At 37.8% G+C, this 27,322-nt stretch overlaps 2 protein-coding genes across 4 annotated transcripts in view; one reads left to right on the forward strand and one right to left on the reverse strand.

Annotated features, from left to right (window-relative positions):
• Positions 1-1,584: 1,584 nt before the first annotated feature.
• Positions 1,585-4,934, reverse strand: LOC133515427 (putative uncharacterized protein DDB_G0285119). Its single transcript, XM_061847969.1, has 4 exons — positions 4,468-4,934; positions 3,700-3,866; positions 3,062-3,239; positions 1,585-2,389 (listed from the first exon to the last, which is right to left on the reverse strand). Exons 1-4 carry the CDS (start codon positions 4,635-4,637, stop codon positions 2,050-2,052), a joined length of 855 nt encoding a protein of 284 aa, XP_061703953.1. The 5' UTR covers positions 4,638-4,934; the 3' UTR covers positions 1,585-2,049.
• A 1,182-nt stretch (positions 4,935-6,116) lies between these two features.
• LOC133515452 (glutamyl aminopeptidase-like) overlaps positions 6,117-27,322 on the forward strand; it is a 34,971-nt gene continuing 13,765 nt past the window's right edge. The window contains exons 1-12 of one of the 3 annotated variants that reach the window (XM_061848001.1): positions 6,117-6,904; positions 9,540-9,728; positions 14,097-14,464; positions 15,955-16,090; positions 16,539-16,815; positions 17,593-17,763; positions 18,903-19,000; positions 20,226-20,357; positions 20,466-20,632; positions 21,814-21,951; positions 26,177-26,262; positions 26,755-26,882. In XM_061848001.1, coding sequence (XP_061703985.1) covers positions 9,540-9,728; positions 14,097-14,464; positions 15,955-16,090; positions 16,539-16,815; positions 17,593-17,763; positions 18,903-19,000; positions 20,226-20,357; positions 20,466-20,632; positions 21,814-21,951; positions 26,177-26,262; positions 26,755-26,882 — 1,890 coding nt within the window. In that variant the 5' untranslated portion in view covers positions 6,117-6,904. Of the gene's footprint in view, positions 6,905-9,539; positions 9,729-14,096; positions 14,465-14,822; positions 15,329-15,954; positions 16,091-16,538; positions 16,816-17,592; positions 17,764-18,902; positions 19,001-20,225; positions 20,358-20,465; positions 20,633-21,813; positions 21,952-26,176; positions 26,263-26,754; positions 26,883-27,322 lie in introns of those variants that run through there. The other 2 variants (XM_061848003.1, XM_061848002.1) reach the window with 2 other exon arrangements.

Here is a 27,322-nt window from a genome sequence, read left to right on the forward strand (position 1 = left end):
AACTTAAGCAACGCTGTGCTACTGGTTGTCAGTATTAAATCAAGGGAAGACATTTTTTTCTGTTAAGTATTAATGAAATGAATGTAACATACCTACTTGTAAAAGCTTGCTACTATCAAAGAATATAACGTAGCCTAAATATAAACAAGGCAATCCTAATCCAAAGAAACAAAAGTGTAAATTTCTACAAATCTTCGGTAGGTATGATAAAGGTAATACAGGTAAACAAATTCAACAAAAACACATGTACGGGGCCACGGAAAAAAAAGTACGCAGCTGCAGTTCTTATACTTCTTATCAGTTTCGGACTTTCGGCACATTAAAGAGTACTGTTTATTTCTAGATTGAAGGCAGGAAGGATGACATATTATTGTTAGAGCGTTTTATTATATGACTAACAAGCTAAGCCAACATACCGGGTTTTTTTTTTGTAGATAAGAAGTGCAGTTGCACGTGCAGACAAAGATAATAAGATTTGCGAGCGACTTATTAAAATGAAACAAACAATATACATAAGTAGCTGTGGGCTTTACCTTTTATTCGTGAAGTTGAAAGAAGTGACCGCGATGTTTTGTTTTACAAATTCGTGGTATTTTTTATTTAATCTGGAGGGGGCAGTTTAGAATTTTGAACTCACATTCATTGTCATTAGTTACTCCTGACATCACAGTTGGTCTCCTGACACACAGTGTTGTTGTATTATTTTAGCAACTCGTTTATTAAAGTAGCTATTCATTGTAATTAATGTTTGGTTCTTTTCATTTATTACTCATTAATATTTAAAAAGCCTTACTATTGGAAATAAATTTTAATTGAAAAGTAATGAAACGAAATTAGAGCTATGAATAAAAAATTCATGATAAATATTTATTCGTAGCTCTTAGAGACCGCATCGTATCTTCACTCAACGTCGCGGGCGGACCGAACCGGCGTGTTCTTAAGATACGTGAAGCCGTGATCACGCCTACACGGATCTACACGGATTCACGTACCCTAATTTCACGTAGCCGAATGTCACGTGCGGAACGGACCATAAAACCGTTGCCGTGAATCACGAAACCGGGCGCACGGCTACGGGTTCACGAATCACGGACACGACCGCGAGCCCTAGTACCTAGGTAGATCTCCGTGGACACTAAAGGAAGCAATTAGCATCCTAAAAACATTGCTAGGTTTCATGTCAGCTAAAGCTGGGCTGGCAAGAGTAGCGATACCTTCATATTTCATGCAAAACAAGCACAATGACGGCCAATTTACGGAAAATGGCCAGTAAAACTTACTACCTAGTAGTAAGCAACAGTCGTCAGCAAACAGGCTTCGACAGACAGAACTCTAATTTTGGTATAGTAAATTATGAGGCAAAAGTTTATAAAAATAGCAGGCCTTGAAATGTAAGGAATCTGTACATTTTCTTTGTACCTATCAACAGACCGAAAAAATGTATCTCCTGTTCATTAAAGTTAAAGAAGTTGAAGCCTATATTCTTGGTCGTGGCTTACATCGGCTATAAGTGGGACCAACTTAGTTTTAATATTGTGGCAATTTGTACCAATGTTTTTAACTTGGGTACTAAAAAGGCAAATGTCAACAAAAAACCGTTGTTCATTTCAAATTTATTTGAATAAAGTGATGTTTTTGAACAATTCTTTTTTACAATATTACCTATAAGTATATATTTTGGTGGATCATAGTTAGGTAAGATAGAAACCACTTTTACATTCAGCCATATTCTTTGCTCCTAACTTTACAAAAGCTACGTACATACCGCAATCCAAATGATCACGATCCTTCTAAATCGTTTATCTAGCGATCGTACAATATATATATATAAGTACATAGAGATTCTGCAAGAATGGCAGAGGTATGGTCGCTACGACATAACTGTGACTTCATATCACCAAATTCCTCGCGTTTACGCACGCAACATTCACAACTCGAGGGCTGAGCGGTGAACGGTGCAATGAATGAATGCATGCAAAATGGGCTTGCCATGAAGTGACACTTTTGTCTTGCAGACCCTACCTCTTATCTACCTTGTGCCCTATTGCATTAACCATGTTGGTTAGGCTGTTCATTGCTGAATTCCTGGCTTTCAGAAGACTGCTGAGTACTTCCGGATGCGCTTCTAGCTAATCGAGCCCAGTTAGGCGCATTATTTACTGGTCCAGGTCGATTTAAGCTATTATTGTTGTTTGGCTCAAGCGGTGTTGGTAAGGTATTATTATTATTGGAAGAAGAAGAAGACTGTTGGGTACTGAAGGTTCTGCTTTTGGTCAATAGATCCCAGTTAGGCACATTATTTGCTGGTCCAAGTTGATTTGGTGAGGTATTGTTATTGTGTGGTTCAAGCTGAATTTGCGAGGTAAGGTTCAAATCAGCGCTGTGGGACCTGTGAAATGAATTTAAAAGAGATATTAAAGGAAAAGTTCAAATTCCTTGGTCTGCTAGCTTCTTATGAATTTAAACCAGCCAGCTTTCGCGTCCCACAACATAGACTGCCTTTAGTACACTAGGCTCTAAGACATCATCAGATTTTTTGACGTTTTGCTATTAATCTTAAGAAATGTCACCACACTTCCTATAGGGAGCCGTGCATAAACTGGGGGCAGTGCAGGAGATGTCAGATTTTTGGGTAAACGGGAAGTTTATGCTTCCAATATAGCCCACAAGATGGCAGAACCTACGATGCACAAGAAAACTTATGGGAATGGTAGATAACAGCACTTGCTTTGGCCGGAAGTGTTAATTTATATGTTTATGTTTCCGATTCAGGCCACAAGATGGCAGACCCTTCAACGCGCACAGTCCCTATTCAATTAAAACATTATATTCACTTAAGAGATTCCGAGACTTAGTCCATGGAGATAGCGAGAAAATTGAATAGAATAGAATATCATTTATTTCAGTCTAAGTACACAGTTATACAATACATATAGAGAAAGAAAGAGAAAAAATGACTTATAACTAACTTGTACACTGTATATAATTATACTGAAAAAGGTGAACACTCAGCAATTGGCTATATTATTACAAATAATGTATTTGATTTTTCCATAATTACCTCTGTAATTGTACCCAGTTTGGTACATTATGTACTTGCTCGGTGCTCATATCATTAGCTCCATTTCTTCCATTATTTTGAGATATCACTTCTGCAGTGCTTGCTTCGTTTAATAAAAGAGTGACTTGCGTAGTCACAGTCGCTCCGGGGCCTTGCGTTGGCCGTGGAAGAAGTGGCTCTAAAATTAATATTGTGTCATATTCAAAAATGTTGATAAAAATACAAAACTTAATTTTTTGATGGAAGCTTTTATAACCAAACATACTTTCTTTATAATTCTAAGTAATAGGCATACAGTAAATGACTTAGTGTTATCTTATTGAACTATTCTTATGACCTTTAGCCTCTAGCATCAGATAACCTTGATAGTAACGACACATTGCATTGTCATATATTTCATTGAAACTATATAGGTTTAATAACTGGTTTAATTACTGAGTCACATATGGTTTTCACATTTGTTTTATAAAGATCAATGTACAATTGGTAATAGTAGTTAAAGAACCATAATTTAAAATTCTGTTATCTCATGATTAGATAATTATTTTTTGATCCAATTTGCAACCCTTTTTATATTTGATTAATTACAAAGTAGTATTTTAAAAGGAATTATATATTTTATGTTATATAGTATTTACCTCCCAACATGATAGATATTTTATCAACAAGGCGCATCATCTCTGCCTTTAAAGCAATTTTCTGCACAGTCCTCAGTGTTGGGCGGAATTGGCCCGACGTCCCCCATTCATCAAACATAATCTTGGCACATTTTTCTTGTTTGTCTCTCGCATGCTCTTCAAGTTTTCTGCATAACAATATAATAAAAATAAAATATATTTTTAGTTGGAAGGTCTTAAAATGTTTCAGTACTGTTTTCTGCTTGACTATGATGTGGTTTAATTGTGGACTGTTGACCTTTGTGTTATGTTTATATTTAAAATAGAATTGCATTAGGTTCATATTTCTTCAATTATATATCTCGAGTTATCAACTTCTTCCTGTCATGTATGGATTTAATTCCTTAAGTGTTTGGTCACAATCGAGCACATATCATTATGTATATCAGCATTGGTAAGCGCAATATTAAAATAGTTAACAAAAGATAAAGATGGAAGTTAATTATTCAAGTAGGCATATTACCATGCGCTTATGAACGTCAAATAAAGCTACGCCGACTCTAACCCTACACCACACCTCTGACCCGAGAAGATTTAAATCCCCCCTCAATTGGAGGAGGGTGTCCTAATATGGGACCGATAAGAAGTTCGCAGGACACATCTTCTCAAAACATTAAATATTTTTATTAACATGCATTAAATAAGAAAAAATACAATTTTGACTTTTAACAATACTTTCGAATTTTATTTACAGCACGATATCTGTTCAAATCAGCTACTTTTACTAACCTAATATCTTCACTGTTGTATTTTCGTTCCGAATTTTCGTTCAGAGGGTCCTTAGGTATAAGAGACATGAAAATTTTCCAGTCATCTTCTACAGCGTGTAAGATATCTACAAGGGAATATATTTCACCCGGTCCTACTTTGCGAATTTCCTTATCTGTCTTTACTAACATCTTGCTGAAAGGATACCACTGTCCACTATAACCAAGAACTTAGTTTAATACGCACCACTTGTCTAATAAAAACAAAGAGGATATGATCACTAAGATGTTACACTTAAACAAATAAATAAAATAAGTTATCAGTATAGGTATACAGCAGTAGGGCTAAGATGGTCGGCTCTTTATCATTTGTCGCCATGCCTGTCACGTTCTAACAAGTATATAAGCGCGAAAGTGACGGGCATAGTGACAAGTTATAAAAATGGAACCATGATGCCACGATAGTGTAAATAAATATAAACCAGTGTTGCCAGGTGAGCGGAAAAGAATTATTGTATTTAAGTGTCAAAATTATCGTACCGATGAAAAAATATCGTAAGGACACCTACCAAAAAGACCCCTAAAATTTCTTGCAAAATAAGCTTACATGTCCAATGTATAATCAAAGGGAACGCAATTTTCGTCTAAATTGCGCTAAAATTAATTTATATTTATGTATTCTGTGATAGATCCAAACGGTTTTAGGAAATTTCGACATTTTTGGCTTAAACCAACCAGCCGATCAGCTCATTGTAGCTTATTTTTGAGTGAAAGTTTCATATTTTGATTCAAATACCAGTCGTTTTCATGTGGCATCATCCAAGGGCTGAAATTATGGTACTTTTGCGTCCGATTATGTTTTTTGGAACGTACATCGTATGGAAGTCCAAATTATTGTACATGTACGATAATTACCGTACGCCTGGCAACACTGAATTATAAACCATTCGAATTTGGGATATCATTGGGAAATCCCCGTGACGTTTCGCTCTTGGGTCACGTTCGTTCAGAAATACGCCAAGTGTAATTAAAATGTAGGAATAATATAATTATACTTTACTGATCATTAATAAAGTAAAGTATAGTTTTTATATGAGTTAAGTATATTACTAATATTATGTTTTAAGCAAAATTTATAACTACTTAACATATTGCTACTTTGATTCACCTTAAAAATGAATTAGTAGTTCACTTTTCAAAGCGCCAATTACATCCATACTTTCCGATTTCGGACCCGAAATCAGTCCCGATTTCGGGCGTGATAAGCGTTTTCGTTAAACGGAATATCAGCAGATCGTTACGGGTATTTGAAATGTAAAAAAATCTTTGTCTCTAATTGCAAAAAATGTTCAATGTTTGATATTTTTTCATATGAACCATTTTTTTACATTTCAAATATTGTAAACGATGTGCTGTATTTGGTGAAACGGAAATATATTATTTTTCAGGCCCGAAATCGGGTCCTAATAAAGTGTGGATGTAATTGGTACTTAAGTGCCAATGAAGGGCCATTTACATCCACACTTCCCGATTTCGGGCCTGATAATCGTTTTCGTTCCACGGAGTTATAATCCACATCGTTAATAATCTTTGAAATGTAAAAAATACTTTGTCTCTAAAGTGCCAACTACATACACACTTTATCAGGCCCGAGATTTGTTTTCCAAGGGGGCAAAGTTGTTGTTTAACCTCTCGTGCTAATATTGATACCCGAGCAAGCGTAGGATTGCAAAATTGAACCAAGCGCAGCAAGTGTGGTTCGAATAATGGAATTTGAGCATTGAGAGGGTTTCAAGACATGAGGGTTAAACAAATTTTGTGACCAAGTGAAACACGACAATTTTCATCACTGTATTTTCCCTGTGTTGGCACGGAGAAAATACTAACTATAAAATATCAGACAAAATCAACGCAAGTAAATTGAAAATTAAGGTTATAAAATAGTCATCATTCAAAATCATCATTTAAATGTCAATTCTACCAGCCAACATAAGCATGCATTTGATTACTTTGCCCCAAATGTGGATAATATGCAACTTTCTCATCAGTTTTTAAAGAGCTTTTCTACTAAATAAAAGAGTATTTTAATTAGTAAAAACATGAAATATTAAAGAAAACAGTTTTTTCCACACTTTTATCCTGTGGTGTATGTACTTCCGTAAAATACTGATCAACTTGTCCTAAAGTTGTCGGCACGTGGTTGTCAATTATACCGGCCCTACTTAACTATTCGCATTCCATCGTCTAACGCGCTGCCGATCGCCTACTCACTCTCACTATCAACGTACGGCACAGTTTTTATCGGGTAACCGTAGCGAACAGCTTGATAGTGAAACTATTATTTAATCTATTTTTATCTCATCATTTCGCTAGGAGACCCCGTTACAATACTTTTGTGATGTTTAACTAATTAACTAATGTTTTTGTGCGTCGACGTAAGAAAGAAATAAATATTAACGGTGAGTTTTAAATTAATATATACCTACACCCCGTAAAAGTGAATTAAAAAAAACTGTTGGTTAAATTTCATGAGTCGAAGGTAAAATAATAACGCACTTTTTTGTACTATAAAAGATTATTTTTCAAAAATATGCACTTTATCAAAAATAGTATACTCGTAAGCCCCGCAACCGTTTTGAAAGGACTAACCAACGATCCTCACCTACATAGGGTTGAAGCGAAAAATAAATTATCCCGACTTTACTTGTACATTACTTTTTTTTTATACCCATTTCTTTTGTAGTAGGTATTTATTTTACCGCTTAATCACTAGCGGACGCACCATCGGACACGTCGAAACTATAAGGAATCTCAGTTGACTACATGGAACCCTAAATATGCCAAAGAAATGAGCCATGTCTCCAAAATCATGCCTAATGCCAAAAAAGTTATAAAAAAAAGTTATGCGTACGTACTAGCACGAGAAATAGTTATTTGTTTTAAACACAATTAAAGTAGGAAAGTGTTGTTTAACCCATCGTGCTAATAAATAGGTATATTACTCGAAGAAAAACTGGCGCAAAAAGTGGTATTGTAACGTTACATGACGATTTCAACCTGCACGTTTCAACCTTCGTGAGGTTAAACAAACTTTGATAGTGAGGTAATCACAAAAAAAAAATCACCACAAATAAGGGGGATGTAAAGCCAGGAAATTATAAGTAATAAATAAATATTATAGGACATTATTACACAAATTGACTAAGTCCCACAGTAAGCTCAATAAGGCTTGTGTTGAGGGTACTTAGACAACGATATATATAATATATAAATATTTATAAATACTAAAAATACATAGAAAAGATCAAGCCATGACTGACAGCCAAAGCCCATGACTCAGGAACAAATATCCATGCTCATCAGCACACGAATAAATGCCCTTAGCGGGATTTGAACCCGGGACCATCAGCTTCGTAGGCAGGGTCACTACCCACTAGGCCAAACTGGTCGTCATAATTAAAGAGGAACAAAAAATTATGACACGCTGCGAGGAAATTTCAATAACTCTGAAAGTATATTTCCGATTAAAATTTTGCTAGTCAAATCCCTCGGCTATATCACTACCTATTTTATATTAAAATTATACTGCTATGGTATACACGGTAACGACATATAATTGAAAATAAATAAATATTAGACATGTTTTCGTGCTTTCTTTTCTATTGAGCCAACCTTCATCTTTTAAGATTTTGCTTAGAGGCTATCCTCTCAAATATAGTCTAGTTTATGAGTGAATTTTTTAATGGCATTTGCTCTCGATTAAAATGTGTAAACATTCAATATAAAAACTACAATTTTGTGTTAGAGCCCCCATACCAAAATCCCCGTATAAGAAGTCTTCGCGTCACAAGTCATGCGAGAGAAACCGGCGGGGCGGCGTTGCACTTACTACAACTCTTACAAGTTGCAACATCGTTATTTTGCAAGGCGCTCAATTGTGAAAAATAAAGGAATATCTATGACCTCTACGTGAGGTAAATTATTGATTTACGTTGCAGTTTGTCATTCTTGTAGCATTATTAGCCATTCAATATTGATCTTCAATGATGTTTAACGATCATTAAAATAGATGTACGTATTGTTCTTATGGTTTCTTAGTTAAGTATGTATACATAAATCCATATAGTTTCACTATATACAAACAAACATCGACATTTTCCTCGCTGGATTTTGGACTTAGATGAATGTTCTTTAACATGAGTTCAAGATTACCAGTATCTGTGTCTGTACGTTTTGCTTTTTTTGATATTCTATAAGAACTAGGTCACTTCAAACATCGTTATATCGGCCCACTAAATACGCTGTAAATAGATGCCTAGCATACAAAATCAGCAACAATAGACGTAAAAATCAAAACGGTCAGACGTCTCCGTTCCCAAAATTTCGTTTCGGTTGGTTAAGTTTTGCAAAAGAAAAATGTCGAGAACAAAACCTCGATATCTGAGATTTTTACGCAGGATTTGTCGCCTGAGCTTCAGTTGTCCTTATCGCACTAATTCTAGGAGCCGCCCCCGTCAGCGCGACGGAGATATTTACCTAGAATTCTCAAATCTAAGAAGAAGCTCAGCTGATATATCATCTGCATGAACTTGCATGCAATTTGTGTTACATTGCCAACTACTGTAGGTAAAAGTAGTCAATAGTTTGATCAGATAATTACCGCAATGTAATGAAAATTGCATGCAAGTTCTTACTAGTCTAAACCTCGCTTAAAAGTACTAAAAAGATGGAAAACCTATGATATTTAAGCAAACAAATCGGGCTTTAATTAAATATTTACGAGTATATATTAAAACGCGTCACTCACGTTTTTCAAGTAGAAAATTGCTCGACTTTCAGTTGAAGCTCCTCATTATGGAGCGATACACGTCGAGCAATTTTCGAATTTCGTGAGTGACCCATTTTGATATATTTATCTTCTAGCGGCGCACACATTAAAAATTGCCGCGACAATAGAAATTTCAATTTGTCAAAATAAAGATAAAGAATGAGAGACCTTTTTATACGACTCTGGGCGACTAGAGGTTAAGTTTGAGTTTCACGAAAGTTTTGTTATTATAATTCATACATCTTTATTTATATCGTGTGTACTAGATGAAGCCGCAGCGTGTCCAGCAGTGGGTTGGCAGCAACAAATTGCTGATCGTTGTTGGTTTGCTGGCGTTGTGCTTTTGCATATCTACGGTAGCACTCGCATCGAGGGGAACTACTTGCAAACAGGACCGAGATGTATCGACTCTGCCTAAACTTTCCTCAGAGAATCATAAAATTCATAAAGCTGTGGTGAGTCTTTTGTTTCACCATGACGTCTGTGAATTCCGTAATACCTTTAGGTACCTGTCGCGTCGAATGATGATGCATATAGGCCATCTGACAGTTCCTTCAAATCTCTTGCTTGCAATGTAACTATGTATGTTTGTACTGGTCAAGTCTATTTCCCTGTTTCCGATGAAGCTGAAATTTTGCATACCTACATACGTAAGTCGGGTGACAATGCAGTATTATGGAACCATCGAGCTGTTCCGATGATGGGGAAGGAGGTGGCCATAGGAACTCTGTGATACGCAACTGTCTCGATGAGTATTAGTTGACTGTGGAAAGAAAGATCCAGTCAGCGTTAAAAGCTTGTATATACCTACCAAAAATGAAATAGACGCCAATTATTATCTGATCAAATCGGTTGATTTGATCATCCCGTCTGGATTGGCTTTTACTTCCGAAATGACAATCGACATTAATTTTAAAGGCTACAAATACAAACGTTGCAACAAATTGAACAAATAGTATGCGATTTTAAATAATTGCCGGCTAAGTACCTTAAGTAAGAGCAACGAATTCAATCGATCGATTAAATGCCGCAATGGATCGAAATCAGTGCGATTATCGGTGACGTTTGTAGAGCCCATAAGTTATAAACTTCAAGGTCGTTTATGGTTGGGTCTAGGGTCGCTGGATATATAATTATATTAATTATACCGTAAAGAAATGAAACTTCCCTCAAAACCGAAGGCTAAAAAGGTAGGACATCTAACTTTTGTAACACCTTTTATGTAAACCCTTTTTATGTGCAAATGAATGATTATGAATTATGAAGTTATGAGATCTAAGTAATATTATTACAAAATATATGGGACTGTTATCACTAATCACATTTAATTTAATTCTGCTGCACAAATTGAGTGATTGTATTCCGTTGTTCAGTTGTAACTTACAAATTGAAAGCATAAAGTGTAAATGTTCCTTTGTCTACTGAATAAAATTAATAGTTTTACACGATTATGAAAATGAGATTTTACTTACCACCTGTAATACAGTCAACACCAAAAGTAGCCAATCAAACTACGCGTCAAAACTCAAAAGTATGTACCATCCTCTAACAGTTTAACAAAAAGAAATATGTTTCTACTTTACTTAGATTTTGCCCGCGGCTTCGCCCGCGTACTAAGCAAAAAAAAGGTTCTCAGTTTGACCCGTATCTTTCTATGAACGCATGTAGGTATGTTTGTCCGCAATTATTAGATTCGTGTTCCGAAAAATGCATGAAGTGTTCAACAACTTAGGACTTGTTAAATTCCTTATGAACAACATTTTTTGCCATGTTTGAAGGTGGTAGCTATAGAACCAAACTTTGAGGTGAACTTACACGGGAGCACGCCACATAGAACTGACCGTGGGAGAAACAGTCCTGTCATAATATCTATTAGGAAAACGCGGGTCTCGTTCAATACCTCAAAAGCTAAAATAAAACCCTTATTGGATCACGTGTGGCTGTATGTCAATCCATCTGTTACAACCGATTTGCTCCGGAACTAATTAACCAATTGATTTGCAATTTGGCAAAAATACTTTCTAAATTTTTCATGTCCACAATATTAAATTTTAAAATCATTAAATGCCATTTTAATAAATAACGTCCCAAAAACCCATAAAAATGACACCCATATTGATATTTAGTGATTTCAACCACATCGCACCCCAACAGGGGATTTGTATTTCACGTCTACCTCGTTAGATTATAAAATCGTTGTTATTTTCGTAATCAGCAACCCGATAAACCATAGAAATAATACCCATGTTGATTTTTAGACTTAGTCACCATTATTCCCCCTTTTAGGGGTTGAATTCTCAAAAAACCTGAAACACATGTTTACGCATTTACGCAGTTAGGTATACTCTTGTATAGTTTCGAATAAAATAGTCTAACACATATTGTTTCCCCATACAATTTTGGACCCCCATTTCACCCCCTTAGGGGGTAAATTTTGAAAAGTGTTTTCTAAATGTACCCGTAGACCTTGTAAAGAACCTAGGTGCCAAATTTAGAATCTATAAACCAGCGGTTTAGGCTTTGCGTTGATATATATGTCAGTCAATCACTCAGGCAGTCAGTTTCTTCTTTTATGGTAAAAATACTCGTACTTTCAACAGTTTTCATGTCCACAACATTAAATTTTAAAATCATTCAATGCCATTTTCGTAAATAACGTCCCAAAAACCATAATAACGACACCCATATTGATATTTAGTACTTAATTTCAACCCCATCGCACATTTGTATTTCACGTCCACCTCGTTAGATTTTAAAATTGTTGTTATTTTCGTAATCAGCGACCCGATAAACCATAGAAATAATACCCATTTTGATTTTTAGACTTAGTCACCATATTTCCCCCTATTAGGGGTTTAATTCTCAAATTACCCGAAACACATGTTAACTCATGTATCGTTAGGAATACTCTTGTTAAGTTTCGAATAAAATAGTCTAACTAATCTTGTTTCCCCATACAAATTTTAGACCCCCATTTCACCCTTTTAGGGGGTGAATTTTGAAGAATCCTTATCTTAGTGCACCACTAGACCTTCCAAAGAACCTACGTGCCAAATTTGGAATCTCTAGAACTAGCGGTTTAGGCTGGGCGTTGATATGTCAGTCAGTCAGTCAGTTTCTTTTTTTTATATATTTAGATGTATATCTAGACCAATTACAGGTGATATACTTTTGAACCCGAACTGTAGCGTCGAATGGGGTCATGTAGGGTTCCGTACTTACCATTCTGTCAGAATAGGCTAAACGGGGGCTATTAGTATCATGCACAATGACATGCGAAATTTCATGGAGAAATTATAAATGAATTTATTGCTAAAGTCGCCGTGCACTTTACTACTGATCGTAACATTAAAAGCATAAGGGCATACCTCTTCGTAACGCTTTGTACGTCTTTTTACTATGAAGGGAAGACTTTTTTCAATAACTCGAAAACGGCTGGACCCATCATATTCTCTGTAGTTTTTGTTGAAAGTATTTATTGAGCTCTATTTTCACGATATTTTTCATATTTTTTTAACGCATTGGTATATTTTTTGTTTTCAGAGCGATTATTTCCGAAAATATTCACTCTAGCAAAAAATGGCTATTGCATACCCGTATTAGTTTTGAAAAACCTAATCAACGATACCCCACATCATGGTTAAAGCGAAAAAAATAAATTAAAAAAACTTTTTGTATGGGAGGTACCCTAAAAAAAGTAGTTTTAATTTTACCGTTTTATCGCCATGCTGCATTTATGTATCTATGCCAAATTGCAGCTTTATAATACTAACGATCACGGAACAAAGCTGCGGATGGACAGACGGACGGACATGGCGAAAGTATAAGGGGTCCTAGTTGACCACGGAACCCTAAAAACACCAGGTTCCGCTTTTGGCGCGTTTTTTCATCCGCTACTATTGATGCTGACTGTACCTACGTTATGTAGGTTTATGTATATTATTGAGTTATGGTTATTATAAGTGATATAAAATTCTAGCGTGAACTGGCCATAATTGATATTATATTGTAATTAAAGCTAGTTTTTTTAATAGAATATTTTTGCAGTATGAAACTACTTAAAACACTAGATTTAAGTAGTTTGAAATAACTATATCTCTTAACTAAAATATCGGTTGCTTATACTAGTCTAATTATTATACTACTTATACCTGTGCCTATTACATAAGGGGCAATTCTATGTAAATTAATTTAAATATAGGTTGATCCTGTATGTAAATAGGGGATTTTACGCGAAATTCTGCGTAGGTGGCGCCACTAGCCTACTTAAACAAACCGCCTAGGGGTGACCACGCTAAATTTGTATCGACTTGGCAGTGATAACACGTAGAGAGAGACCCTCAGTCACTCACGTGACTGTCAACACTGTCAACCATAAACGCATTTTAAAAGTCACCTTTATTTATTATTAACAAAAAATATCGTTTATCTTATCTTTACTTTCTTGCCAGTCTAATGAAAGAGTATTATTTATTTAATATTTATATTAATTATTTATTTTAAGATTTATAATATAATGTTTACCCAGGTATTGGCTGTTGTATTTTATAAATGTTGTTATGTTTTTTTCATGTCACTATATGATGTTACTCTAAATTTTGTATTGACTTGTAAAAGAGCCCTTGAGGCCTACTTGCAGATTTTTTTTTCGATTTTTTTTTTTAATTGATGTATTAGAGTAAGACCAAGATAACTCTGCAACAATTTTGATAGCACAAACTGAATTTCATAGAAGTTTGACGTTTAAAATAACACGTGCACGGTCTGGGCTATCAAAATCGCTGCAGATTTATCTTGATCTAACTATTTCTATTGTTTTGTAGAGCATGAATTACAGGCTTCCTAGACATGTAATACCGAAAAATTACAAACTGAGGCTGGAGCCAACGTTGAAGGGGCACAACAAAACATTCACCGGCTCTGTCGAAATTCAGCTCGACATACTGCAACCCACGCAAAACGTGACTTTGCATTCTAATAAACTCCATATTACATTTGTGGATTTGAAAAGAGACGATGACTTGAATAAAAATAATATAAAAACAGAAAAATATATTGACGGCCGAAGAGATATGTTAATAATAAGAACTAAAGAAGAGATATCAAGAGGCCGTTACACTCTGAGGATAGATTTCTCGGGGAAGCTTGAGGGATTGGTTGGATTCTATGGAAGTACACTAAAAATTGGCAGGTAAGTTGAATCCCCCCTATGTTATTAATATAGGCCTTGAAATTGAAACAATAATTGAAGACAAGATTAGTAAAATTCTCCGTATTCAAAAAAAGATTGGAAAGAATATTGTGAATAAGGAAATAAAAATAGATGTCAGAAAGTGTCTGGCAAAACGTAGAAACAGGACAAGTAATAATATTTCATATCAAGATAATAACTTCTATATTACTGAGCTCTTCACAGTTTTCTCCAATGCGAAATCGCATGCGATTTGTTGTAAGGTATGTAGAGACCTATTGACAATAATTAATGTTTAATTTTAAGTTATTAAAACACTTCTCTTTACTGTCAGTATCTCTTCAGCTTGTCAACTTCAGCTGTCTTAAACGTCAACGTCACTGTAACGTCAAAAAGTGTTTATCATTATACGATCATTCTTTTCTCGTTTTATTGGCTAAAAACTCAACAAATTACTAGTATCAGTGTGTTTGAACGTTGTTTAATAATGGGTCCGCCATTACATATAACACTTTTCGAAAGGCTTTCTTCCCTAGTTCGTCCGGTGAACTACAAATTATTGTTGAAGCCTAACTTAGACACCGGTATTTTTCAAGGAAACGTTAAAATCAACATCGTTATAAAGCAGGAAAAGAACTATGTGAACTTGCATTCCAAGTTCTTAGATATAAGTAAAGTTCAAGTGTTCAGGGGTGATAGAGAAATACCAGTATTTAAATATATGGAGGTGGAAAAACTTGAACAACTTTTGATTGAGTTTAATGACCCTTTGAGCCCGGGGAGTTACCAGATAGATATAGATTTTGAAGGCAAATTAACACAGAAAATTGTTGGATTCTATTCTTCACGCCTGAGAGATGGCAAGTACGTAATTTTGATGTTTATAGTGTCACAAGTCTAAACTTTCCCATGCTTATTTTTTAGATTTCCAGCTTTGCCCCGTAAATTTAAAATTAAATTAAATTATGTTTTCTAAGCATACAAAATGTTAGACAATTTCTTAAACATAGGTAGTGTGATCTTTTCATTTAAATAAGGATGCCCAAAACGAAAAAAAAAACTTATTATTTTATTTTATTAAATTGTTTATTTCAGCCAAAGCCCATAAAAATGTTAGTATTACACAACTTAACTTACAAGACTATGTTAGTACATACAGAAATCACAAACACAAACATAACTGGATGACCGTAAAAATAATAAAATGTCAATAAATAATAATAATGTGTCTTTGGTGTAATTTAAATTGTCAATTAAATAATAACTTTAACGGGCCAAAATTTTATATTGCTAAAATGATCACCCTTTAAAAATGATTTTAAACTTCATTTCAAAATGACAGTGTTCAAGTTTCCGTGATATCTGATACTTGTGTGACCATTAAAGGGTTAAACAAAACAAAAGTACAGAGGTACCGAGACTTAAGTTTGCAGACTATATGCAATTAGTAGGAGAATATTATGCAATTTATTTCAATTCATTTATTTCAGAACAATGGTGGCAAGCAAGTTTCAGCCAACATATGCCCGGCAAGCGTTCCCTTGCTTTGACGAGCCGGATTTCAAAGCTACTTATGATATCACTCTTGTGAAACCGGAGAATTATGTAGCCCTCTCCAATATGAATGTAAGTTCTACAACTACAGTTTGTATATTGTTTTTTTTAGCATTAGAATGAAGGTAAGCAATTTTGACGCGTTTTTAGGGTTCCGTAGTTTTATTGAAAAACACTTTTGATAAATAAGTTACTGCAAATATATAACAATTATAAATCATATATGATCATTTACATTCTTTTGCTTTCATACTGATGTGGTCCGTCCATTTATAAGCTTTATATTGCTTGGTGCATGTGTAATTTCATTAGCTGTGCACTTGAAGAATACATGTTTTCACATTTACACACACATGTTTAAAATTAACATACACATATTAATATAATATAGTTCGTGTCATCCATGATGACGCGCAGATTTGTCAAATCTAACCTTTAATGCAATGACAATACGAGTCAAGGCACTAGGCACATCTATAAATAAGCTTAAAATTAAATTATACTCTTCTATTCCTTTCAGGAAATATCCAGATCTCACGATAATACAACGTCCTCAGATGTTGTGACGTTTGCAACTAGCGTTCCCATGTCAACATACTTAGCATGTTTCGTGATTTGTGACTTTGCCTCTAAAGAAACAGAGATCAACTCCAGTGGTATAGGAAGTAACTTTATATTGAGATCGTTCGCGCAGAAGGACCAGACACATAAAATTGATTTTGCTCAGAGTATTGGAAAGAGAGCGACTGAATTCTATATACAGTATTATGAAGTGCCATTTCCTCTGCCCAAACTAGGTTTGTTAATAGTTTCTTACTATAAGTTGGTTATGTTACTCCATTAGGTTTTCCGCAAACGTGTACTTTTTATTTAGAATTGAATAAGCTTTAATGTTGCCCTAGATTACATTTACACAGTGATGAAGAGTAAAAGTTGAAATGCTTCAGGAGAAAACACATTTTTCAAGATGGCGGCGGTTCGTACCAAACGTCAAATGATCTGGACATGGAAATGGGATTTTAACAGAAACTTTTACTCGCCTGTACTCTTATTAACATAATTATTTACTAAATTTCAAAACTGTTTATAGAAGGGCGATATGCACAAGGGGTCTATACGAAGGGTCTTAAAAAACTACGTAATTTCGACCATAGTTGTAATTGTGTTTGTTGTGTATCTTAATGGTTTCCAAACTTTATTCATGTGATGTGATTCCCATAGCATGAATACCTGTGTAAGAATCTTGTGACGTTTTAGGGGCTCCTTTCAGGAGCCCGCAGGCTGAGAAAACGCTTTATTGACCGAGCAAAGTTGAGGGGCTTCATTTCAGCTTGGGCGAAAATGCTTTCGTATGTCTCCTATAAATATAGCTTTTCAAGAGAACTGTAGAAGACTACAGATCGTTTTTCTCGTTCGGTTCTCGTGAAGTTTTATGAGCAAGATATATAATTAGATAGATCTTTGTGGTCGATTCAGTCTTAAACATTTTCAAAATGGCGTAAGCTACCTAATATAGTGGTTTGGGAGTTCTACAGCTCACAGAGCCATAGTCTATTATTCTCATTACATTGCAGACATGATAGCCATCCCTGACTACATATCGGGAGCCACGGAGCACTGGGGCCTGGTGACGTACCGCGAGACTTCGTTCCTCGTGGACGAGGCCACGGCCTCTGCGCAGAACAAGGTCAGCGTCGCCAACACCATCGCGCACGAGCTGGCGCACATGTGGTTCGGGAACTTAGGTACGTGAATGGGGATGGCAATTGTCATTGTGTGGCCCTGTTTCTAGTTTTCTATGGGAGTTGGTCGCATGCCGCTGGCATATGACTGCTTCGCCCGCTTTTACTTACATGACTCCTGCAGCGCTCTTCGCACTAAGAGGTCGGGACATTCAGAGCGCGCTTCGCTCGCATTTACATATGGGGCGCCTGCTTTGCCCTCAATTCTAAAAGGTCGAGCGAAGGCTGATATTCAGAACGTGCTTCGTGCTTCTTCGGGTTTCTAGTTTTGTTCTATGGTATTGGGCCGGGCCACTGGCATATGACTGCGTCGCGCGCTCTTACATGCATGACTCCTGCGACGCTCTTCGCACTAAGAGGTCGGGACATTCAGAGCGCGCTTTGCTAGCACTTACATACGGGGCGCCTGCGGTGCCCTTCATTCTAAAAGGTCGAGCGAATCTTGACTTTCAGAGCGTGCTTCGTGCGCTCTAATATGCAAGGCGCCTGCGGTGCCCTTCACATTGTAAGATCGGAACATTCAGAGCGCGCTTCGCTCGCACTTATATACGAGGCGCCTGCGGTGCCCTCCATTCTAAAATGTCGAGCGAAGCCTGACATTCAGAGCGTGCTTCGTGCGCTCTAATATACAGGGCGCCTGCGGTGCCCTTCTCGCTATAAGGTCGGAACATTCAGAGAGCGCACTTTCATACATATACGAAAAGGTCGGGTGAAGCCTGACATTTAGATGCGCGCTCTTATTACATACATGACTCTTGCGGCGTTCTTCACACTGAAAGGTCGGTCAAAGCCAGTCAGAGCCCGAGGCAATGATTTTTATTTTATTTATTCCTTGAATATTTCTTGTACTAAATGACGTCTGGTAATAGACGTCTTTTAGTACAAGAAATATTCATTATTTTCAAAGTTTAAAAGTTCGGCGTTTTTCTAATTAAAAGGAATGTCATGTAGCTGACCTTCAGGTAGATAGGTTATTAATAGTTTGGCCCAGGACTATTTCATTTACAGAGAGAACCATACTGTCTTTGTCTTACGCTGGTACTAGCACCCAAAAGAAAGGGATGAGTATAGTTTTCCTGCTTCTTACTGACTGACAAGTTGTGTTTGCCAGACTATATTAATTTATATTTATCTGTTCACAGTGACTATGAAGTGGTGGGACGACTTGTGGCTGAACGAGGGCTTCGCCTCCTACATGCAGGTCAAGTGCTTGAACGCCATCGAGCCTTCCTGGACTATGGTGAGACCAAGTGAAATTTTAACTAGAAACTCTCCTGAGATTCAGATGTATTGAGATAATTTGTACGTTTTTGGACCCGTTAACCCTCTGACCGCCACGCCTAGCGTGCGTGCGTAACCTTGTCGGAATGCACGAAGGTTATTCGGGTGTAGCCACGCGCGTCAGTTGACGTCTTCGGCGGTCTACGGGCTGTCTTCCAGTTGGAGGTTTTTTTTTAATACTACGTCGGTGGCAAACAAGCATACGGCCCGCCTGATGGTAAGCAGTCTCCGTAACCCATGTACGCCTGCAACTCCAGAGGAGTTACATGCGCGTTGCCGACCCTAAACCCGCCCCCCTCGTTGAGCTCTGGTAACCTTACTCACCGGCAGGAACACGACACTATAAGTAGGGTCTAGTGTTATTTGGCTGCTGTTTTCTGTAAGGTGGAGGTACTTCCCCAGTTGGGCTCTGCTCTAGATCTGGAATGACATCCACTGGCTGTGCCCTACCACACAAAGCGAGATGACATTCACAATGCCCATACCTCTCTTTTGGACGTAGTTTAAGGACGTACCCGGGTTAGGACGATCTACCGTTAAAATTAAAATAAGATAACGCAAATTGGCACCTGTTAGCTTTTTGCAGTTGCCTGGTTAGAAGCGATTTATAGACGAAAAGCTCGAATTATTTCATAATAAGCTACTAAATACATCACGTCACCCTAGACGCGTGAACTGAAATGTAACTCAAGTTTCCATTGATGAATACACGTCAGGCAACCGGATAAAGAGATAAGGGTATTACGGTACACTCACTAAAGCAGTCCCGTTTTTCTAGGCTAAGGTAAGCCAAGGTCAATGTGGCATATTCAACTTTTGGTTGGAAAGTCCGTCATAGGCAAGAACTTGGGTATTTAAATACGTACTTCGCTAAGACACATGAGACACAGCAAGAAAGGAAGTGGCAGGGGGAGGCAGCTGCCTACCCCTAGAGTAACATTTGTAACTAAATATATGCCCCTCCCCCTCCCCTTGGCCATCGAACATATCAACTGCCCCCCCTATCCCATCGGCTGGCGACGCCCATGAGTAGAGTATGTGTACCACCACAAGAATTACATGCGGTGAAAGAGCTTGTAAACATCTTATTCGACATGCATCTTAAATAAATTTCAAGTATTTTTTCGGGCAAGTTCTTAGACCATTTTTATTGCGAAACGAAAATAATAACGTCAATTTTTCAGCTGGATCAATTTTTGAAAGGGATGCACTCCGTCATGGTGACGGACGCGAAGCTGTCGAGCCATCCCATCGTGCAAACTGTGGACACACCAGATCAGATCACCGCCATATTCGACTCCATTTCCTACAATAAGGTAAATGAGGCCTGTGGGATTGTCCTTTCGCTCCTTTCTACTGGCAAAGTTGGTTTGCAAGAGTATAGTTACGACGAAAAAAATTCTGCATACTAATAATTTCGACAGGGTTCATCAGTATTACGTATGCTGGAAGGTTTCATAGGCGAGGAGAATTTCCGCAGGGGCGTCTCGGACTACCTCAAGAAACACAAGTTTGGGAACACGGTGACGCAGGACCTGCTCGCGTCGCTGGAGCCCTACTTCAAGAAGGACAACCCCGATCTTAATCTTACGTGAGTTTTAACATTTAAAAAAACAACTTGACAGACTAGCTAAGCAGTGAAATCGTGTAGTGAACTCTGATTTAGACGTACCAGCATCAGCTGCCTGTCTAAAACCAAGTAATAATAATAATAATTTAGAACCTGTCTTATAATAAAATATCCCATTCTTCAACTTCCAGTAGCCCTAAGATGGTCGGCTCTTTATCATTTGTCACCATGGCTGTCACGTTCTAACAAGTATGTAAGTGCGAAAGTGACAGGCATAGTGACAAGTGATAAAAATGGAACCATGCTGCCACCGCAGCTCTTCGAAATGTTGATAATAATTTTATATAGCTCGTTGCCCTTGAATACCTACTTTTGGAAGATCAATTCCGATAATCTCACGAAAGTACTACATAAAGTGCTTGTCAGATAAAACTCTCTTTAATTGACCAAGCGTTAGCGAAGGTCTTCGTTTCAGATTGAGTAAGAATGCTTTCATCATGATGAAAATTTATAACTAATGACTGGAAAGGTACCTTAATACGAATTCATACCTAGTCAAAGTTGTAATAAATGGGTGCGTTTTTGAATTTCCTTATTTGGTATGATCATGTTAAAATCCGATAACGCCTTTTTCACCAGTGTGTAATCCACCAAACCTTGCTGGTACTGCCATTGTAATTCATGGTGGGTACCTTCTACAGCGAGTGGTTTGGCAATCCACGGAAAAATGTATCTTCGAAGGTTCCCAAAAGCTATGCACACGTCCTGGGCTTGCGCAAATTCGGATATCACACATTTAGGACCAAATGAATGTATTAAAACGATTTCCAGCTTGCTGGGAATGAATTCCTCAAAACGTTTTTTTGTATCTAGGTTGATTGGCCTATTAGGATCAGAGCCAGTATTGTCAGGGGGGCAAAACTGTTCCTTTCGGGCATTCCCGACTCCGTTCGGCTCAGCATTACTCCGAGCAATTAGGGTTCGCACAACTTGACGTCCCTTTGCGTGTACCACAGATAAAATAATGACTTGGATTTTACAACCCTAAATAGCCGATAGCGATAGTATCATATATAAGAAAGGGACAGCATGATTCGTCCCTGAATCGCTGTCAAAGTTCGGCTTTGTGGGCAGTTTCTTTTCTGTACGGCAGTACTATAACTTATTGTGGGGTATTGTTTATAAATATAAATAATTTTCAGATACATAATGGATACATGGACGCGACAGATGGGCTACCCGGTCCTGACGGTGAGCAAGACGAACACCACATACCGCGTCACGCAATCGCGGTTCCTCTTGGACCCAGAGGCTACGTCACCCAATGATTCCGATTATAAGTAAGATACATACATATACATACATATTACGCAAATTGACTAAGTTCCACAGTAAGCTCAATAAGGCTTGTATTGAGGGTACTTAGACAACGATATATATAATATATAAATATTTATAAATACTTAAATACATAGAAAACATCCATGACTCAGGAACAAATATCCATGCTCATCACACGAATACATGCCCTTACCAGGATTTGAACCCGGGCCCATCGGCTTCATAGGCAGGGTCACTACCCACTAGGCCAGACTGGTCGTCAAAGATATTCCATTTACCTATTTATAAAGGCGAATTGCACTGTGAACAATGAATGAACTGATCGAGCAAACTGATTACCACATTGAAATCCAAGATGGCACACACGCACTTTTTAGGGTTCCGTAGTCAACTAGGAACCCTTATAGTTTCGCCATGTCCGTCTGTCTGTCTGTCTGTCCGAGACTTTGCTCCGTGGTCGTTAGTGCTAGAAAGCTGAAATTTGGCATGGATATATAAATCAATAAAGCCGACAAAGTCGTACAATAAAATCTAAAAAATTTTTTTTTTAGGGTACCTCCCCTACACGTAAAGTGGGGGTGATTTTTTTTTGCTTCAACCCTACAGTGTGGGATAACGTTGGAAAGGTCTTTCAAAACTAATAGGGGTCTTCAACAAACAATTCTTGATAAAGTGAATATATTCGGAGATAATTGCTCCGAAAGAAAAAAAAAAATGTGTCCCCCCCTCTAACTTTTGAACCATAGGTCCATTTGAAAAAAATCTTGGAAGTAGAGCTTAAGAAAGACATTAAATGAAAACTATAGCGGATATGATCAGCTGTTTTTGAGTTATCGCAAAAAGTGTCCCCTTCATAGTAAAAAGACGTACACCCACATTTCATCCCTTGCTTAACAATCTACCATACTTTAAGCTCCAGTTTAGCTTATTGTGACGGAAGAGTAACTACGGAACCCTACTCAGAGCATGGCCCGACATGCTCTTGGCCGGTTTTTTCCTTAACCCTTTGAACGCCAAGAGCCACTAAAGTGGTCGTGTGCAGTCGTGCCCACCACGACAACGACCACTAAAGGGTTCATGGCAGACGCTGTCAAAGCAATTTTACTGTTGACAGATAAGATTCGTGTTTCACTAGTTGAGATGTTGGCGTGTATGCCACATTTTGATGCGAGAGAGAAAGCGTTCAAAAGGTTAAGAATCCCGAGCAAGCTCGGTTCTTTATACAATAGTACATTTCGATGCTAGTGCAGAAAGTATGTCATTACTTCACGAGTACCGAGATATCGGGGACGAGTGAAGAATGACATTTCCGCACGTGTATAGAACGACGATTTTTAATACAGTTGCGAAAAAATAAGAAAAACAACAAGTACTTTTTTATGCATGTTCTATAAGATAGGAACAATTGTAAACAAAAATATTACACTATTATAACCTAAGTATCATTATTTACGATTATTTGTGTATCGTATGTTGCCTTTGGAAACTTAAAACATTATGGCAGTATGAAAGAACGCCTCGTCTATGACAGGCGTTGTCAGGCGTTTCGGCAGCTATTCCGTTCCATTCAGATAGTTTATTAAGAACGGTTTTTCTATATTCAGTATTAAAAAATAAACGTGTTATAATGATGAAGAGGTAAGTAATAAAATATGAAATATGCATATATTTATTATTCTTACCTTAACAATAGGTTTTTATGTTGATTACGACTTTTAAAGGAAACTAACATTAACACTCATCAATAAGTAGTCATGAATTGGAACAAGTGGAAAAGTAAAAAGCACTAGTTCGCGAAATCCAACTTTCCGCACGCTAAACAGCTACGTAATGTAGCACTTTTTGAGCAACTGTATTAAAAACGTAGTTATGCTCTCATTTTAACACGACTAGATAGATTGCTCTGAAACTGTCTACTTACAATTGGATGAGGTGTATCTAGTCCTGTAATTAGTTTATGTAGCCTGAGATACAATAATTTGACGTTTGACGACCGGTTTGGCCTAGTGGGTAGTGACCCTGCCTACGAAGCTGATGGTCCCGGGTTCAAATCCTGGTAAGTTCATGTATTCGTGTAATGAGCATGGATATTTGTTCCTGAGTCATGTATGTTTTCTATGTATTTAAGTATTTATAAATATTTATATATTATATATATCGTTGTCTAAGTACCCTCAACACAAGCCTTATTAGCTTACTGTGGGACTTAGTCAATTTGTGTAATAATGTCCTATAATATTTATTTATTATTATATCTCCTTGGATTTCACGGGCCTATAAATCCCGGTCTTTTGATAGGCTTGCGTGGGGATATAGATCCAACACGTAGAGGCCCCTTGGAGAGCTTTAATGTCATGTAGAACGCCTGCTGGAACCCGTTCACAGGCGCAACAATAGACACCCATGAACCGGTCGCAGCAGGCATTGGGACTATTGTAGTAAAAATTAACAGTATAACGGTCTATGGATTGAAGTTTGGGTGGACAATGAGACTGGGTTATTGCAAAAACGTCCGGACACCTGCCATAACAATGTTTCCACTAGTTATCGAGGCAGGCGGTGACTCGCCGCCCACTAGATGGGCCCCTGAAAATGCCGTCCTGAAGACGACCAGGAGCAACACCGGTGTGAGCGGCTCAGGGGTGTCGAGAGGTGTGCGCCGCTTTCTACCCAGTGGCTGATAACAGCGACTGTGCCAACTCGCGTCTTATGCAAGTTTTCACTTCCACCCCTGGAGCATTTAGCTCTAACGACTCCTCTCTGGACGGCCAATGAAGGCAAGCCAGAGCTGAGAGTCCTGCGGGTCCCCTTGGGGTCCACTCCGACCGACGAAGACACGCCGGAGACGGAGACCCTGACCGACTCTCGGGAGTACTCGGGTCCGTGGGGTCGTTACTCCCCAACAGCTCGCCACAAGCTGCCCTGCGGATTATATTATTAATTACAAAAACACAGATAATTTAAGTTTTTAATACAAAACTTGTTTTTGCTCTATTTCGTTTGTTTTATAAACTCGAGCTATATAAACTAATTACAGAACTACGAGTAGATGTGTAAAGTTTCATTACAATCCAACACATAGTTTTAAAATGAGAACGAAACTCCGTTTGTATGGGAAGGTGAAATTTGGCCGAGTTCCCGGGGACTCTTAACTCGTTTCCTAGGTTTTCGTTCGTGCATATTTCAAGACTGATGACTTGAAATGCCGTCACCGACATGTACTTTTTCGTAAAAGTCGTCATGGTACTCCTTTTCTAGGTTTTTCAGGTTTTAGATTTAGGTAAACACTGCCATTAACTTGTAGAATGTTTTTTTTTTTTTTAATACTACTTCGGTGGCAAACAAGCATACGGCCCGCCTGATGGTAAGCAGCCTCCGTAGCCTATGCACGCCTGCAACTCCAGAGGAGTTACATGCGCGTTGCCGACCCTAAACCCGCCCCCCCGCATTGAGCTCTGGCAACCTTACTCACCGGCAGGAACACAACACTATGAGTAGGGTCTAGTGTTATTTGGCTGTAAGGTGGAGGTACTTCTCCAGTTGGGCTCTGCTCTAGATCTGGAATGACATCCACTGGCTGTGCCCTACCACACAAAGCGAGATGACATTCACAATGCCCATACCTCTCTTTTGGACGTAGTTTAAGGACGTACCCGGGTCCAATGTCACGCCTATCGTGCGCGGCGCGTTATCGTGAACCTTGTCGGAATGTACGAAGGTACATATTGGGCTGCAGTCGGTCACGTCAATTGACGTCTATGGCGGTCAAAGTCACGTGACCAATGGGGTGACCTTATTTTATGGATTGTGGAATTGTAAGGAGTAAAAACTCTTATGGTAGAACTGTTGCAAAAGTGTCCAGCTGTCAGCTATAAATAATAGTTCCAAATCTCTCCAGAGTAGCACTGGAATAGCTAAGAACCTAGGCGTTATTGACGGAGTGAAGTGCGCTGTCTATGATTTGATTTTTTTGTTCAAGTATTCTAGGTATTGTAGCGCCACCTATTTAAGGTTTTTTGATGATACTTTTTGGTACATGGAGATTTCATTCCTTACCATCTTTCATACCTTATTTGATGAAAAATTGGTCAACTTTTTAAAATTAATTATGAATTATAGAGCTAATAATTGTGTGACTTGGCGCTCCGTGCTAAGGAAGCTTTATTCGGAAATTGTTTTGATTTGCGACTAAAAAATTATCCTGTATGATTGGTTTTTCTACAGTTATAGATGGTTCGTGCCTGTTACATACAAAACTAATAATGGCGTCAACGAAAAAGTCATCTGGTTCGGTGACAAAAAGGAAAACGGTATGTTGCTAATGAAATTTTATTTATTTGTTTATTTTATAGCGTTTATAATATTTCTATCACTTTTAAAGTATTGATCTACAAAAATAGTTATTTGTGTCCCAAGGGAGGAAAAGTAGGAAATTGCCTGCGGCGTGTAAAATTGTTACCCGAGCCGAAGGAGAGGGTGGCAAACACGCGGGATGGAATGCACTACGTTTCCTCCCGTGGTGCGCATACTTTTTTTCTGCTCGACGGAGGCGGAAAGCGGCAACTTCGTTTAGCGCAGCGGGAGCAAAGTAGACGCTTTCCGCCCGGAGGGCAAAAAAATTCATTTTTATTTCTCTAGTGACTCTGTGAGCTGTCTCGCAAACCTCAGGAGCTCCGCCATTTTGAAAAAAATCAAAAACTGAATTTAAAAAAGCCTTAATACCCAAGCTGCAATGGAGATGCATCGCTCGCGCTTCGTGCTTGCTCGGTCAATCAACTGACTATCACTTTGTTCTGTCGCAGTTGAAATATCTGAGCCGGACGCTACTTGGCTCAAGATTAATAACAACCAAGTGGGGTACTACCGCGTCAACTACCCACAGGAGATGTGGCAGAGCTTGGTACAGCAGCTGAAGGCGAGATCTGATCAGGTAAGTGCAGGTTGTTTGACTCAGGCGGTTGGTAAGAAGTTTTATGGTCAGCTATACAGCTTGCCTGCATGAAGTTGATACGTATCAAGTAAGTAAATTGTAATATATAAACTAGTTTTAGTCCCATAAGTCAGGTACCTGCTATAGTACTTTTTTATTTTAGCTCCTAATAAACAGTCGACGTGATTTGACTTCTCCAGCGCTGAACATTTTGTTTGATATTTATTGTATTATACAATGTGTTTGTACACGTATAGTGGAGCCGTTAACCACGTATACTACGATTAATTTTATCGACAAAACACCTCCCATAACTATGTTATTTTTCAACCATTTTAAAAATGCACCCATTTAAAATTGTATGGCGCCAAACACGACTGCACTTGGTAAATGTACCATTATCTGTTCCTTTACCCGTTGCACATTTAAAGAAAAATTAT

The sequence above is a fragment of the Cydia pomonella genome, chromosome 2 (assembly GCF_033807575.1).
Source record: "Cydia pomonella isolate Wapato2018A chromosome 2, ilCydPomo1, whole genome shotgun sequence".
Lineage (NCBI taxonomy): Eukaryota > Metazoa > Arthropoda > Insecta > Lepidoptera > Tortricidae > Cydia > Cydia pomonella.

Excerpts from the sequence above, each read along its gene's own strand:
- LOC133515427 (XM_061847969.1), bottom strand. The coding sequence starts at position 4,637 with ATGTTAGTAAAGACAGATAAGGAAATTCGCAAAGTAGGACCGGGTGAA. Across the intron at positions 3,867-4,467 it reads TACAACAGTGAAGATATTAG|AAAACTTGAAGAGCATGCGA; the intron begins GTTAGTAAAAGT and ends ATTGTTATGCAG. Across the intron at positions 2,390-3,061 it reads AACTGGGTACAATTACAGAG|GTCCCACAGCGCTGATTTGA; the intron begins GTAATTATGGAA and ends TTCATTTCACAG.